This window comes from Coregonus clupeaformis, chromosome 11, assembly GCF_020615455.1.
Source record: "Coregonus clupeaformis isolate EN_2021a chromosome 11, ASM2061545v1, whole genome shotgun sequence".
Taxonomy (NCBI): domain Eukaryota; kingdom Metazoa; phylum Chordata; class Actinopteri; order Salmoniformes; family Salmonidae; genus Coregonus; species Coregonus clupeaformis.
The window spans coordinates 33,105,204-33,121,948 of record NC_059202.1 but is presented as its reverse complement, the minus strand read 5'-3'; the positions used below and the strand labels follow the sequence as shown (position 1 = coordinate 33,121,948).

At 43.0% G+C, this 16,745-nt stretch overlaps 2 protein-coding genes across 3 annotated transcripts in view; both read right to left on the bottom strand.

The window, feature by feature from the left end:
• The window catches only part of LOC121576811 (AP-1 complex subunit mu-1), a 37,182-nt gene extending 26,018 nt beyond the window's left edge, over positions 1 to 11,164 (bottom strand). The window contains exons 1-7 of the mRNA XM_041890299.2: positions 10,956 to 11,164; positions 6,317 to 6,473; positions 5,921 to 5,988; positions 5,552 to 5,682; positions 5,169 to 5,316; positions 4,847 to 4,973; positions 4,367 to 4,509 (exon numbers count right to left, since the gene is read on the bottom strand). Coding sequence (XP_041746233.1) covers positions 4,367 to 4,509; positions 4,847 to 4,973; positions 5,169 to 5,316; positions 5,552 to 5,682; positions 5,921 to 5,988; positions 6,317 to 6,473; positions 10,956 to 10,997 — 816 coding nt within the window. The 5' untranslated portion in view covers positions 10,998 to 11,164. The remainder of the gene's footprint in view (positions 1 to 4,366; positions 4,510 to 4,846; positions 4,974 to 5,168; positions 5,317 to 5,551; positions 5,683 to 5,920; positions 5,989 to 6,316; positions 6,474 to 10,955) is intronic.
• A 529-nt stretch (positions 11,165 to 11,693) lies between these two features.
• LOC121577312 (protein FAM32A-like) lies at positions 11,694 to 12,988 on the bottom strand. Of its 2 annotated transcripts, none has more exons than XM_041891075.1 (4): positions 12,825 to 12,988; positions 12,284 to 12,428; positions 12,093 to 12,146; positions 11,694 to 11,977 (listed from the first exon to the last, which is right to left on the bottom strand). In XM_041891075.1, the coding sequence occupies exons 1-4, from the start codon at positions 12,971 to 12,973 to the stop codon at positions 11,909 to 11,911; spliced, it is 417 nt and encodes a 138-aa protein (XP_041747009.1). In that variant the 5' UTR covers positions 12,974 to 12,988; the 3' UTR covers positions 11,694 to 11,908. The 2 variants fall into 2 exon arrangements, with proteins under 2 accessions (XP_041747009.1, XP_041747010.1); XM_041891076.1 differs by having other exon boundaries at positions 12,818 to 12,924.
• Positions 12,989 to 16,745: the final 3,757 nt, after the last annotated feature.

The following is a 16,745-nucleotide window of genomic DNA, read 5'->3' as shown; positions in this document are numbered from 1 at the left end:
AACTGTCAATCTCCCTCGGCCTGGGGCTCCATGCAAGATCTCACCTCGTGGAGTTGCAATGATCATGAGAACGGTGAGGAATCAGCCCAGAACTACACGGGAGGATCTTGTCAATGATCTCAAGGCAGCTGGGACCATAGTCACCAAGAAAACAATTGGTAACACACTACGCCGTGAAGGACTGAAATCCTGCAGCGCCCGCAAGATCCCCCTGCTCAAGAAAGCACATATACAGGGCCGTCTGAAGTTTGCCAATGAACAACTGAATGATTCAGAGGAGAACTGGGTGAAAGTGTTGTAGTCAGATGAGACCAAAATCGAGCTCTTTGGCATCAACTCAACTCGCCGTGTTTGGAGGAGGAAGAATGCTGCCTATGACCCCAAGAACACCATACCCACCGTCAAACATGAAGGTGGAAACATTATGCTTTGGGGGTGTTTTTCTGCTAAGGGGACAGGACAACTTCACCGCATCAAAGGGACGATGGACGGGGCCATGTACCGTCAAATCTTGGGTGAGAACCTCCTTCCCTCAGCCAGGGCATTGAAAATGGGTCGTGGATGGGTATTCCAGCATGACAATGACCCAAAACACACGGCCAAGGCAACAAAGGAGTGGCTCAAGAAGAAGCACATTAAGGTCCTGGAGTGGCCTAGCCAGTCTCCAGACCTTAATCCCATAGAAAATCTGTGGAGGGAGCTGAAAACCTTAATGACTTGGAGAAGATCTGCAAAGAGGAGTGGAACAAAATCCCCCCTGAGATGTGTGCAAACCTGGTGGCCAACTACAAGAAACGTCTGACCTCTGTGATTGCCAACAAGGGTTTTGCCACCAAGTACTAAGTCATGTTTTACTTATTTCCCTCATTAAAATGCAAATATATTTAGAACATTTTTGACATGCGTTTTTCTGGATTTTTTGTTGTTATTCTGTCTCTCACTGTTCAAATAAACCTACCATTCAAATTATAGACTGATCATGTCTTTGTCAGTGGGCAAACGTACAAAATCAGCAGGGGATCAAATACTTTTTCCCCTCACTGTAGTATATCCAGTCACTAAATATCCTTTCCGGAGGCATAGTCATTGATATCATTTGGGTGATTGGTTGAGGCTTGGGGGAGTGACGTTACGCCGAGCCCTTACCAAAACACCAAACATGGCGGACAGTTTTTGTCACCATCTGAAACCAGTAGTAACCACCAACTTCAATGACAGTTAACTTAAAATTAAAAGACTAATCTAACATTCCCGTGCCCCTATAACATTGTCGCAGAGGAGGTCTTGCTAGCTAGCTACAGTGTTTGAGTCATCTCAGCCGTTTTCTTGTAAAACAGAATTAGCATTTAGCTATCTAGCTAACATGTTAGCTAGACTGCTTCTAGACTCGGGAGCTCATGGGGGCTTCATGAGCCAGCGGGTTAGAATCCAAATCTAGAGCCGTGTGTAGACATGTGCAATTGTCAATATTCTATGCTAGTTAGTGAGTTACTTTCCCAGTTATAACTGATTTTATGGTCAGCAAACAGGATTTGTGTGGTCATGAAAATTTGAGGAAGCGGATGCTCAAGAAGAGGGGGAGACATTGCATCAGCTGGTAGGCTAGCCTATAAAATAAATCATGTTAACTACATTGCCAATTCAAAACATTTTGTGTACCCTCGTCTGGCTAGTTATCTTGGTATTTAACTATTTAGAAATTAGCAGCATGTATTAACGTCATATCCTATGTTCTGTAACTGCCCTGTCCCTGTTTCGTTGCCCTCTCTCACTCATGCCCGATGTTTCTACTGTCCACTAGATGCATATGCATTTAGTTTTAGCCGGATGTCTAGCACGCATTTTCCGTACTTGACGCACGTGCTGTGCTTTTCAACTCGCTAAAAGCTAACTAAACTCAGCAAAAAAAGAAACGTCCCTTTTTCAGGACCCTGTCTTTCAAAGATAATTTGTAAAAATCCAAATAACTTCACAGATCTTCATTGTAAAGGGTTTAAACACTGTTTCCCATGCTTGTTCAATGAACCATAATCAATTAATGAACATGCACCTGTGGAACGGTCGTTAAGACACTAACAGCTTACAGACGGTAGGCAATTAAGGTCACAGTTATGAAAACTTAGGACACTAAACAGGCCTTTCTACTGACTCTGAAAAACACCAAAAGAAAGATGCCCAGGGTCCCTGCTCATCTGCGTGAATGTGCTGCAAGGAGGCATGAGGACTACAGATGTGGCCAGGGCAATAAATTGCAATATCCGTACTGTGAGATGCCTAAGACAGCGCTACAGGGAGACAGGACGGACAGCTGATCATCCTCGCAGTGGCAGACCACGTGTAACAACACCTGCACAGGATCGGTATATCCGAACATCACACCTGCGGGACAGGTACAGGATGGCAACAACAACTGCCCGAGTTACACCAGGAACGCACAATCCCTCCATCAGTGCTCAGACTGTCCGCAATAGGCTGAGAGAGGCTGGACTGAGGGCCTGTAGGCCTGTTGTAAGGCAGGTCCTCACCAGACATCACCGGCAACAACGTCGCCTATGGGCACAAATCCACCGTCGCTGGACCAGACAGGACTGGCAAAAAGTGCTCTTCACTGACAAGTCGCGGTTTTGTCTCACCCGGGGTGATGGTCGGATTCGCGTTTATCGTCGAAGGAATGAGCGTTACACCGAGGCCTGTACTCTGGAGCGGGATCGATTTGGAGGTGGAGGGTCCGTCATGGTCTGGGGCGGTGTGTCACAGCATCATCGGACTGAGCTTGTTGTCATCGCAGGCAATCTCAATGCTGTGCGTTACAGGGAAGACATCCTCCTCCCTCATGTGGTACCCTTCCTGCAGGCTCATCCTGACATGACCCTCCAGCATGACAATGCCACCAGCTATACTGCTCGTTCTGTGCGTGATTTCCTGCAAGACAGGAATGTCAGTGTTCTGCCATGTCCAGCGAAGAGCCCGGATCTCAATCCCATTGAGCACGTCTGGGACCTGTTGGATCGGAGGGTGAGGGCTAGGGCCATTCCCCCCAGAAATGTCTGGGAACTTGCAGGTGCCTTGGTGGAAGAGTGGGGTAACATCTCACAGCAAGAACTGGCAAATCTGGTGCAGTCCATGAGGAGGAGATGCACTGCAGTACTTAATGCAGCTGGTGGCCATACCAGATACTGACTGTTACTTTTGATTTTGACCCCCCCTTTGTTCAGGGACACATTATTCCATTTATGTTAGTCACATGTCTGTGGAACTTGTTCAGTTTATGTCTCAGTTGTTGAATCTTATGTTCATACAAATATTTACACGTTAAGTTTGCTGAAAATAAACACAGTTGACAGTGAGAGGACGTTTCTTTTTTTGCTGAGTTTATATATCACCCAGCTCTTGGCAGTGGTTCCTTGCATCATACAACAATTTTCAGTCATCTTTTTTGGCCCATGGTGTTACAGACTCTAGCTTTCAGACAAGTACCAAAAAAATATCTGTCCTACTTGTCCAAAGGACAAGTGCCAAAAAAAGTTAATGTCAAGCCCTGTAGATGATTCAATCATGGGCAAACCCTGGCTACTAGAACTGAACCGATGAACATGGGGCAATTACATTTGGAATGTAAACCTTATGTATATGTCTGTGTGAATATAAGAAGCTGTGTGAATATAAAGTCACTGCAACCTTAGATGGTTGCACCAGACCAGTTGGTGGCACTACAGATGTCATTGGCACCAGTGGCACCATAGGATCCTAGAGCAATAACTGTAGATCAAGTGGACTTTGTCTCATGCAAATGAATGTTAGATTTAAATTATGCAGACAAACAATGTTAAATATTGTGAGTAGTATATCTGTATAATCACACTGTTGTCCTATTATGTGGTCTGAACGTAGTGAAAAGTGGATATTTTATTCTGTAAAATGAGAAACCGGAAGTCATGCCACTTGCGCAGTCAGCGTATTACAGTCGTGAGAGTGTATTGAAGTATTTTGGAACGCTAATGTGGTGTGTACCAACAGATTTAAATCAACATGGTAATGCTATCACTGACTGCACATAAAGGAAGATTGCACATGAAGGGAGATAGTGCTTTCACTGATTGCACATAAACATGATAGAGTGCTTGCTATCCAACTGATCATGTGTCCTTTCTGTCATCCTGTGAATCCTGTTCATTGCTGCTCGCAGCTATATTTATTAAAGCCCTTTCCATGGAGAATATCCATTAAACATAGGTTTGAAGGCATTTCAATGGAAAATCGCCATTATTAGTCTAAGACTATACTTAATCTTTGTCCGGAAAACCGAACTATAATGACAAGCCCATCTTATACAATTAAACTGGCCTTTCTCTGATACAGTACATACGTGTGTGTTGAGGCGGTAGGACATGAGCTCAAACTCTCCGTCAGGAGGAATGAAAGAGATGGTGCGGTCATTCTCAAAGCGGGACAGACGCACACACTGGTGGAACTTTGTGTCCTCCAGCTCCACTGATTTACTCTTCCCTCCTGTGATGAGCACAGCAACAGAGAAAGATGGAGAGTTGGAGAGGGCATGAGAGGATTGGACTTGGTACAAGTACAGTTATGAGAAAAATTAAAGCTATGTTTGTAATTGAAATAGATTAGAGGTAAGAGCTGAATCCTGACTTGGGATATGTGTGCACACAACTCCAACTTTCTTGCAAATCATGCAATGATGTCTATGGGAAATTGTGAGCAAAAGGCTAAGTGTATAAAGTCAGGGCTGAAAATACACACAGAAACAGCTTTGAAATCTACATGCATTTGTCTTTTAACTGAACTGTAACCCATCCACAGTGACAAACAGTGCAGAGGAACTCACGGCCAGTGTTCTCAAAGAGAACTTTGTCGTTGAGCCCCAGACGCAGCTCAGGCATCCCTGACAGGAACACACGCATCTTGATGGAGCCCACGATCTCACTGCGCAGCACGTTACCATTCGCACTGACCTGCACATACGAGAGAAAAGGGGGAGAAGTATCAGACCTTTTACAACAATTGCAGAAATGTGTCTAAGTTCAAATGGTTGACAGTATCTCAATAAAACACTGAATCATTTTGTCATAAACAAAAATAAACATTGCAAGCCACGACTGTATTAGAGAGAGGGGAGTGTTAGAACACGACGTGACAAGGCGCCTCACCAGAAGATTAACAGACTCGATGACGTCCAGGAAGACTTCGTTCTTCCTGTACTTGATGCCCTCTGACCTCCAGGACACGGCGTTGGTGACGGTGGCAGGGGGACGCGGGCCCCCCGTGTCCAGCTTGTGCCCCTCTTGGGTGATGTACCTACAAACCAACAGAGACGGACAGGTTGAGAGGATAGGACAACAGTGAGAGAGACAGTCTGTCTGCAGCCATACTGGGTGTTTGGGTGAAATTCAAGATATACGGTACATACAGTACTGTAGATCACTACGTATCTTATCTTTAACTTGGAGGAATTTGAAAATGTTTAATGGAAGCTAAACATAGGTTTGTACAGAGTTTTGTAGACTGATTAAGGGCTGGATAGGATATTCACTCTTGAAGGATCTTGCTGTCAGTAGTCTGGGGGTAGCCAAAGTCCATCAGCTCATCCATCAACTCATAGATTATGACAAAGTTATCTCTGATACTCTCCTCTTCCAACTCCTTAAAATACTCTGAGAAAACCTGAAGAGACAAAAGACTTGAGTAAAGTTACCCCGCTGCATTTTCTCATGAAGTTGGTAGCAGTGCTTCATATAATTCAAAGACTAGCTATAACACATTTCTTACCAGTTAATCATCTGTAATAATAACCTATGGGTAATAATTTGACAAATAAGACTACGATTTTCATCACCCTCCATAGTCAACACTCTACTGGACACCATTTTAGACCATAAAATAGACAAAATATGCAACTCACCTGAATAATTTTGTAGAGGAAAGAGAAGACCAATGAGACACAAGCATTTTTCTTAGACGTTGCTACAACTGATTGAAAATATGTTAAGGTGAAGTTGATGTGGGGCTGATAAGTAAAACAAACATGAGCTGAATTCTATCTACCTGAAAAAAGTGGTCAGTTTGAGAATGAACTGAAAGTGGAATTTGCAGGAAGTGATCCTATCCATTGTGTGAGCTCTCAGGGAGTAGTAGTATATTTGACCTAAGCAATCATCACTCTCCCTTTTACCCAGAGCAAGATAAGTACAATTTCCCCATTCGTATTGGGGGCTCTAATATTGGAAAGGCAAAGGAATACTGAAGCAGTAGTTGTAAACACATTTGTGAGAGGCTGAGTGAGTGGCAGTAAGGATACGGTACAGGTTGTTGTGTTTGATCCACATGAAGCGGACCCCTCCGTGGGCCAGGATAGGGGATAAGTTGCCCTCTTCCTCTCTGTCCATGAGGATGGGCATAAAGTGCTCAATCTCTGACATGTCCACATCTCCTCTGTAGTTACGGCAGACCAGAACCTGAAAAGGTGAAACAAATCAACAGGAACTTACTCTCCCCTTCTCTATCCTCCATGTTAGGACATCTACATGGCCTGTGTCTCCTGACGACATCCTGAACTGGCATCACTGGCAATGTATTCATATCTTCAAGTGTCCTTGATATGGAACACAAAAATCTACATGGCTCATCATAACTGGACTATGCATTTGAGCCTTAACATACACTCAGTGGCCAGTTTATTAGGCACACTACCCTGTTCAAATAGTTAGCTCCTATGTACAGTGAGTCACGTGGCCGTGGCTTGCTATAAAAAGCAGGCATCGAGGCATTCAGTTACTGTTCGATTGAACGTTAGAATGGGCAAAGCGAGTGACCTAAGTGACTGAGCGTGGTATGATCGTCGGTGCCAGGCGCGCCAGTTCCAGTATCTTTTCACGCGCAACAGTGTCTATAGTTTACTGAGAATGGTGCAACAATCAAAAAACATCCAGTCATCAGCAGTCCTGTGGGTGAAAACAGCTAATTGACGAGAGGTTGAAGGAGAATGGCAAGACGCTTGCAAGCTAACAGGCGGCCCACAAACAGGCGCAGTACAACAGTAGTGTGCAGAACGGCATCTCGGAAGGCACAACTCGCCGGTCCTTGTCACGGATGGGCTATTGCAGCAGAGGACCAAACCGGGTTCCACTCCTATCAGCAAAAACAAGAAAAAGCGACTCCAGTGTGCACGCGATCACAAACATTGGACAATTGAGGAGTGGCCCAACGAATTCCAGTTCCTGTTGCGTCATGCTGATGGCAGAGTCAGGATTTGGCGTAAGCAGCATGAGTCCATGGCCTCATCCTGGCGGTCTCAACGGTACATGCTGATCACGGTGGTGTAATGGTTTGGGGAATGTTTTTCTGGCACAAGTTAGGTGCCGTGATACCAATTGAGCAACGTTTCCATGTCCCGAAGAATTCCGGCTGTTCTGGAGGCAAAGGGGGGTCCGACCCGGTACTAGATGTGTGTACCTAATAAACTGGCCACTGAGTGTATGTTCGCATCCTCAAACAGGCCTTTGGATGGGGGAAACTGTTGGTGATCATGATGACAACCATGGAAAGTAATGGCTCTCGTCAGGCTTGTAGCCGGCCGCGACCGGGAGACCCATGGGGCGGCACACATTTGGCCCAGCGTCGTCCAGGGTAGGGGAATGGACGGCAGGGATGTAGCTCAGTTGGTAGAGCATGGCGTTTGCAACGCCAGGGTTGTGGGTTCGATAAAATAATGTATGCGCTAACTGTAAGTCGCTCTGGATAAGAGCGTCTGCTAAAATGACTAAAATGTAAATGTTGTAATACAGCCTACTGTTCATAAGACCACCACCATTATCATAATCATCATCATGTAGAATTTGTCCTTAATGCATCACGTGATCTATTGAACCAGTCCATCCAAAACCAGTCCAGCTGGTGGGGTAGCTAGCTAGCTAAGTAACGTTACTTTCCTGCAGTTTTCAAAGCACTACTGATCCGACACAATGTACCGATGCTCGTTTGAAAATGAACATTATCACGTGATCAATGACGTCCGAAGCTTCGTTGATTACGTGGTTTTTCAAACGTGTGTTCCAAACGGCGAGATCCCACTGATCCAAGCTGCTTTCAAACACGGATCTCTACTGGACACCATACTTACTATGTACAGTACCAGTCAAAGGTTTGGACACACCTAATAATTCAAGGGTTTTTCTTTATTTATACTATTTTCTACATTGTATACTAATAGTGAAGACATCAAAACTATGAAATAACACATATGGAATCATGTAGTAACCAACAAAGTGTTAAACAAATCAAAATATATTCGAGATTTGAAATTCTTCAAATAGCCACCCTTTGCCTTCATGACAGCTTTGCACACTCTTGGCATTCTCTCAACCAGCTTCACCTGGAATGCTTTTCCAACAGTCTTGAAGGAGTTCCCACATATGCTGAGAACTTGTTGGCTGCTTTTCCTTCACTCTGCGGTCCAACTCATCCCAAACCATCTCAATTGGGTTGAGGTCGGGGGATTGTGGAGGCCAGGTCATCTGATGCAGCACTCCATCACTCTCCTTCTTGGTAAAATAGCCCTTACACAGCCTGGAAGTGTGTTGGGTCATTGTCCTGTTGAAAAACAAATGATAGTCCCACTAAGCGCAAACCAGATGGGATGGCGTATTGCTGCAGAATACTGTGGTAGCCATGCTGGTTAAGTGTGCCTTGAATTCTAAATAAATCACTGACAGTGTCACCAGCAAAGCACCCCCACATCATCGCACCTCCTCCTCCATGCTTCACAGTGGGAACCACACATGCAGAGATCATCCGTTCACCTACTTGGAACCAAAAATCTCAAATTTGGACTCATTAGACCAAAGGACAGATTTCCACCAGTCTAATGTCCATTGCTCGTGTTTCTTGGCCCAAGCAAGTCTCTTCTTATTATTGGTGTCCTTTAGTAGTGGTTTCTTTGCAGCAATTTGACCTTGAAGGCCTGAATCACGCAGTCTCCTCTGAACACTTGGTGTTGAGATGTGTCTGTTACCTGACGTCTGAAGCATTTATTTTGGCTGGAATTTCTGAGGCTGGTAACTCTAATGAACTTATCCTCTGCAGCAGAGGTAACTCTGGGTCTTCCATTCCTGTGGTGGTCCTCATGGGAGCCAGTGGTTTTTGTGACTGCACTTGAAGAAACCTTCAAAGTTCTTGACATTTTCCGCATTGACTGACCTTCATGTCTTAACGTAATGATGGACTGTCGTTTCTCTTTGCTTATTTGAGCTGTTCTTGCCATAATATGAACTTGTTCTTTTACCAATTAGGGCTAGCATCTGTATACCAACCCTACCTTGTCACAACACAACTGATTGGCTCAAACGCATTAAGAAGGAAATAAATTCCACAAATTAACTTTTAACAAGGCACACCTGTTAATTGAAATGCATTCCAGGTGACCACCTCATGAAGCTGGTTGAGAGAATGCCAAGAGTGTGCAAAGCTGTCTTAAGGCAAAGGGGTTGCTATTTGAAGAATCTCAAATATAAAATATATTTTTGTTTAACACTTTTTGGGTTACTACATGATTCCATGTGTTATTTCATCGTTTTGATGTCTTCACTATTATTCTACAATGTAGAAAATAGTAAAAATAAAGAAAAACCCTGGAATGAGTAGGTGTGTTCAAAGTTTTGACTGGTACTGTATATAGTTAGGATTTTTTCATGTAGCGTCAGCTGAACGATAGCTCAGCAGGTAGAGTCACAGGGTCTCGGGGACCAGAACACTCAGATGACAGGGAATGGGGGCGAAGGCATATTATTTTTTGAATCGTTTTATGTGACACCACAGTTTCTGCACATTGTTACTTAAAAATGCCCAATGCAGAAATTGCTCCGCTACTTCCTGGTTGTAAAAATTCTAATAGGTCACCTAATTTTAGTTTTTGTGACAAAACAGGCAAGTATAGTGTAGAGAATCATTGTACATTTTAGTCATTTAGCAGACGCTCTTATCCAGAGCGACTTACAGTTAGTGAGTGCATACATTTTCCATATATTTTACCATCTAAACCGCTGTGAAATATATTTTCCATAATCAAAAATATTGTATTTTCAGCTGTTTGAAGCTGGGGTACAAAACCGAAAGTTAAAAAAAAGCATAAACGAAACTTAAGACTGGGGAGCATAGAAATAGCACACATAGAACAGATCTACCTCGTCTTACTTGCTTTCAATGAGAATGACAGATCTATAAGACTTTTCTATGCGAATTTGGTTGGTCTTCCAAAAACCAACATATTGCAGCTTTAAACATTTAGTTTTAGTGAGTAAAGTATAAGCTTCTGTCTTAAGGATCTTACATAATGCCATAGATTCCGTTTCTGACAGCAAAAAAAGGGAAGCATGATATAAATTGCTAATCTGCAATGCAATGGTAACTGCCTACTACGAAGACTAGCGACTAACCGCTGCGCCATTGAAATTTGATGAATAGTGTGGAAAAAACGTATATATAAAACATCACACGCTACTTTTCATTGCTGACCAACAGATATAATTTACATTTTAGACATTTAGCAGACGCTCTCATCCAGAGCGATTTACAGTAGTGAGTGCATACATTTTAATACTTTTTTTTTTCATACTCGAACCGGCGCGCCAGGCACCGACGATCATCACTAATGTCAATTGTGTTCAAAACTCCGAGTAATGAACCTTTTTTCGGCACAATTTGGTGAAAGCCCCTAAGGCTTCAGAAAGCCTCGGTTTCCCATCACTACTTTCCCGTGTCAACATCAAGCTCTCAAATTCAATACTCTATATTTTTCTTAGAACGTAAAGTAGCTAGCTTTATCTTGTAATTTCTTCATCAAATTGTGCGATGCATTAGTAGCGACATTTTTTTATGTGAAACATATTTTATTTAGATTGCTAGCTAACGTTAGCTAACCCAGATATGTCCTGTCCTCTTACCTTGCCTTTGAGGTCTAACACGTAAACCGCACTTGCTGACATTTTGCTTCTAGCTTGCCGTAACTTACTACGAGTTGGTAACGGTGAGAAATATATTTATAATATCTAAATATTACAATATAAAAGTATGTAGCGGTACGGTAGCATCCAACTAGGAGTGCTAAGTGTTCTTCGCTACCATAGACCGGGTTTTGTGCACACGTCACTTCACAAACCAGAAGACACAAAACGTTATATGCTCCACTTCCGGGAAGCTGTCACCGCCTTTTCCCAACACAAATGTCTCATTCGTACATATTTAGATATAATTTGGTCCATATTGTTTTCTATTACAAATTAATATATGTAGAGACTACACTGTACTTACTTATGCATGTGGTGGTATAAGAGACCAGGGGCCATATACACAAAGCGTTTCAGAATAGGAGTGCTGATCAAGGATCTGTCAATATAATAGTATTCATTAGATCAGCACGTCTACTCCTACGATTTGTGGCCATGGGCCCAGAGCTCAGCCATCTACTCATAGAATTAGGAATAATAATAATTTAATAGGATCTCTATGCCTCTACTTTACAAATAGAAGGCTCTGCAGTTGGGCCTGTGGAAAATGCCATCTATCTGATGCGTTTCAATTTAAATCTCTTTGTACAATCTTTACAGAAATTAACTGCACACATCCAATACTAACGTAATCAATATTAAGGTGTATAAATGAGTGAATTTCAAGAGACAAGGAAAAGTAACTAACTTTAATAAAATACACATGATTACAACAGCATTCCTGTGTAATCTAGTATAATTCAGCATATGGAACCAAAATGTATTCACACAAAGGGTGTGTTCGTAAATTCACTCTGGAGTGTCAGAGTGCGCTCAGATCATGGATCACAACCGCCATAAAGGGAACTTCTAAAGCATATTCTAAAATAAAAGTGATCCTGGAGTCCTCTTCATTTGGTCCAGCTGACTTTAGGAATATCGTAATGTTCTGTCAGGCTGTCCAGGTGACGGTTGAAATCCTGAAATACAACAAAAATACTGTTGTTTATAGTATGCCAGGGGTTTGTAGAACCCAAATTTCTCCAAGCGTACTTTCTGAATTACAGTAAATGCATCAAATAATAAAGGTCTTACCTCAACTCTCCGCTTGTGAGTTTTTTCTGCTTTGTTCAAAATCCTCTCCATTTGCTGAAAGAAATTGAAAAGGTGGGGGTGAATAATGGTATTGTAAACTGGAATTAATTATTTCATCACATGACCTACATTGTCTCTATGTCAGTGCTTTAACATCAATTGGACAATACATTTAGGACAATGAGGATTACCCTCTTCTCTTGCATCTTGTCAAATGCGATTTGAGCTGGTGTTCTTTTGTCAATGTATCCACTCTTGGTCTCCTCCTCTTCGTTTCGATTTGTATTAATTTGCTGCTCCAAACGTTGCTTCTTCTCCTTGTCCTTCTTCTTCTTTCTAAAATAGTAAAATAATGCCAGTATATGAAAGGCTGTTGATGAGAAGCTAGCAAGGTAGCTAACTAGTTAGCTAACGTTACATAGTTACGACAGCTAAAGGTTTGAAGCAAATAGTAGATGTCTGTTTACTTGCACTTAAAGCTACATGAATTTGAGTAGGCTGACACTAGCTACGTATGTAACAATTTACAGTGAACAACCGATGATGTTGCTGTTGTTACCATGTGTGCTTGTAGCTAAGCTAACTTTAGCTGGTTAGCTAACTTAGCTGGTTTATAGGGACAGAGAGCTAGCTACTCTTTCACGTCCCAGGTGAAAGAGATACATAGGTGTGGACAACTTTTAGAGCACATTGACTTATAAGTAATAATAACATGAAATACATACTTTTTACCTGCGGAAACAACTCCAATCCCTTTCAATTTCAAGGAGCCACTCTGGACAGTGGCGTATTGATCCGACATCTTCGTTGTTGTGGATGATGATGATTCTTCTTCTTCTGTGGATTTTATATGGCGGTTGGCAACCAACTTTAAGGCGCATTACCGCCACAAACTAGACTGGAGTGTGGACCAGAGACAGTGAAGGTCTAAATCCTACCCAATAATCTCGTCTCCCTAAGGAAACGAAATACATAATGAAATACTACATCCCCTGAAGATTTCCCCAGCAGTTCACTTAATCCTGGCTCTTCAACCCAGTCTCAGCCTTGTGACTACACGTTCCTCCCTTCTCTCTCGGCCTGAGGACCTCCCTGCCCCCACCTTTTCCTGGATCTTATACAGGTGTCTTCCCTTACTCTCCCTGTTCCACAACTCCTGCCACATATTTTTAACCACTGTTCTTATTAACCCCTGGGCTTCTGCTTTACTGATTGACAGTAAGGTAGCTTAGTGGGTAAGAGCGTTGTGCCAGTAACGGTCGCTGGTTCTAATCCCCGAGCCGACTAGGTGAAAAATCTGTCGATGTGCCCTTAAGCAAGGCACTTAACCCTAATTGCTCCTGTAAATCGCTCTGGATAAGAGCGTCTGCTAAATGACTAAAATGTTTAATTCCATCTCAACATTAGGATGTTTAAGAGCCTGCTTGGCGATAATATCCACTTCCTCATTCCCCTCTACTCCCACATGAGCTGGTACCCAGAGGAACATAACAAATACCCCCATCTGTTTCACCCTATACAAGCACTGCAAAACCTCATACAATACATCATGTCTGCTCTGAGACACACATGAGCTCATCAGTGCTGCACAGGAGTCAGAGCAGATGACTACCCTGTCTGGCCACACCTCCTCCACCCACTCTGCAGCCAATAGTATGGCCAACAACTCCATTGTGTAAACAGATAAATTATCTGTTGCTCTTTTCGTCACTGCCACCTTAAACTCAGGAACACTAAAAGCTATGAATATGACTATAAGTCGCTTTGGATAAAAGCGTCTGCTAAATGGCATATTATTATTATTATTATTAATATATTCAAGAAAGCATAGTATTGTTTTCTTAAATGTTCACTTACAACTGAATCTACTCATTCCTCAACATCTCTTACCCTCTCAAGCAACCCTAGATCTATCATTGGCTGAGGGAGAAACCAAGGTGGGATAGCAGGAAGAACCACAGAGGGGCTAAACTCCCTCCGAAACAACCCCATCTCTCTTGCCATGCAATTGCATATCCATCCAAAGCTTATATTCAGATTTCGTTCATGTTCCCAGCACTCTAGGAGCACCTTTTTTGCAAGATGTGTTACGTTATGTTCTTGTAGATTTACCCAATATGTCATGGCTAGCTGTTCTTCTTAACTTTAACAGCATCTCTCCCAACTCTACCTGCATCGCTGCCACCGGGGAGGTCCTGAGTGCTCCACAACATATTCTTAGGGCTTGGGCCTGGATAACATCTAGCTTTTTTAAAGATGTCTGAGCTGCTGATCCATATGCTATACTTCCATAATCCATTGATTACCTTAACAGCGCTATATATATCATTTTCAACTCCATTCTATCTGCCCCCCACTCCATTCCTGAAAAGTAATGCATCACATTCAATATTTTCTTTTCTTTGACAACTACTCTGTTAATATGCTCCGCCCATGTCATTCGAGTGTCAAACCAGACCCCCAGGAACCTAAACCCTCCCACCCTCTCCAGAGTCCTTCCATACAACTTCAAATATATTTCCTCCCCAACCTTCCTTCTAGAAAAAAACACAGTCTGTGTTTTCTCAACTGAAAACTTGAAGCCCCACCTGAGGGACCACTGCTCTACTTCACTAATCGCTTCTTGAACTCTTCTGGCTTTATGGGTAATATTTCTCCCTCTCTTCTACAGCTCTCCATCATCCGCAAACAATGACCTCCCAATATTAGGTCTCACCTGAGAGAATACATCAGGGTTCTTCAATTCCGGTCCTGGAGGGCCGAAACACTTCTGTTTTTTATTTCTATCTGGTAGTTAATTGCACTCACCTGGTGTCCCAGGTCTGAATAACCCCTGATTAGAAGGAGAGGATGAAAAACAGAGGTGTTTCGGCCCTCCATGACCGGAATTGAAGAACCCTGGAATACATCGTCAATCATAATAGAGAACAACAAAGGACTAATGACACTTCCCTGGGGGGTACCATTAGCTACCTCATAGCTTTCTGACATAGAGCTCCCCACCCTCACTTGTATTGATCGCCCAAAACGAAAAACGAAAATCCTTTATCCAGTTAAAAATACTTCCTCCAACCCCCATGTTATCCAGCTTGATAAGTACAGTTGAAGTCGGAAGTTAACATACACTTAGGTTGGAGTCATTAAAACTTGTTTTTCAACCACTCCACAAATTTCTTGTTAACAAACTATAGTTTTGGCAAGTCGGTTAGGACATCTACTTTGTGCATGACACAAGTAATTTACCAACAATTGTTTACAGACAGACTATTTCACTTATTTACATTTACATTTTAGTCATTTAGCAGACGCTCTTATCCAGAGCGACTTACAGGTAGTGAGTGCATACATTATAAAAAAAATAATAATAATCATACTGCCCCCCCGTGGGAATCGAACCCACAACCCTGGCGTTGCAAACGCCATGCTCTACCAACTGAGCTACATCCCTGCCGGCCATTTCCTCCCATACCCTGGACGACGCTGGGCCAATTGTGCGCCACCCCATGGGTCTCCCAGTCGCGGCCGGCTACGACAGAGCCTGGATACGAACCAGGATCTCTAGTGACACAGCTAGCACTGCGATGCAGTGCCTTAGACCACTGCGCCACTCGGGAGACTTATAACTCACTGTGTCACAATTGCAGTGAGTCAGAAGTTTACATACACTAAGTTTACTGTGCCTTTAAACAGCTTGGAAAATTCCAGAAAATGATGTCATGGCTTTAGAAGCTTCTGATAGGCTAATTGACATAATTTGACTCAATTGGAGGTGTACCTGGGGATGTATTTCAAGGCCTACCTTCAAACTCAGTGCCTCTTTGCTTGACATCATGGGCAAATCAAAAGAAATCAGCCAAGACCTCAGAAAATAAATTGTAGACCTCCACAAGTCTGGTTCATCCTTGGGAGCAATTTCCAAACTCCTGAAGGTACCATGTTCATCTGTACAAACAATAGAATGCAAGTGTAAACACCATGGGACCACGCAGCCGTCATACCGCTCAGGAAGGAGACGCGTTCTGTCTCCTAGAGATGAACGTACTTTGGTGCGAAAAGTGCAAATCAATCCCAGAACAACAGCAAAGGACCTTGTGAAGATGCTGGAGGAAACAGGTACAAAAGGATCTATATCCACAGTAAAACAAGTCCTATATCGACATAACCTGAAAGGCCTCTCAGCAAGGAAGAAGTCACTGCTCCAAAACCGCCATAAAAAAGCCAGTCTACGGTTTGCAACTGCACATGTGGACAAAGATCGTACTTTTTGGAGAAATGTCCTCTGGTCTGATGAAACAAAAATAGAACTGTTTGGCCATAATGACCATCGTTATGTTTGGAGGAAAAAGGGGGTTTCTTGCAAGCCGAAGAACACCATCCCAACCGTGAAGCACGGGGGTGGCAGCATCATGCTGTGGGGGTGCTTTGCTGCAGGAGGGACTGGTGCACTTCACAAAATAGATGGCATCATAAGGAAGGAAAATTATGTGGATATATTGAAGCAACATCTCAAGACATCAGTCAGGAAGTTAAAGCTTGGTCGCAAATGGGTCTTCCAAATGGACAATGACCCCAAGCATACTTCCAAAGTTGTGGCAAAATGGCTTAAGGACAACAAAGTCAAGGTATTGGAGTGGCCATCACAAAGCCCTGACC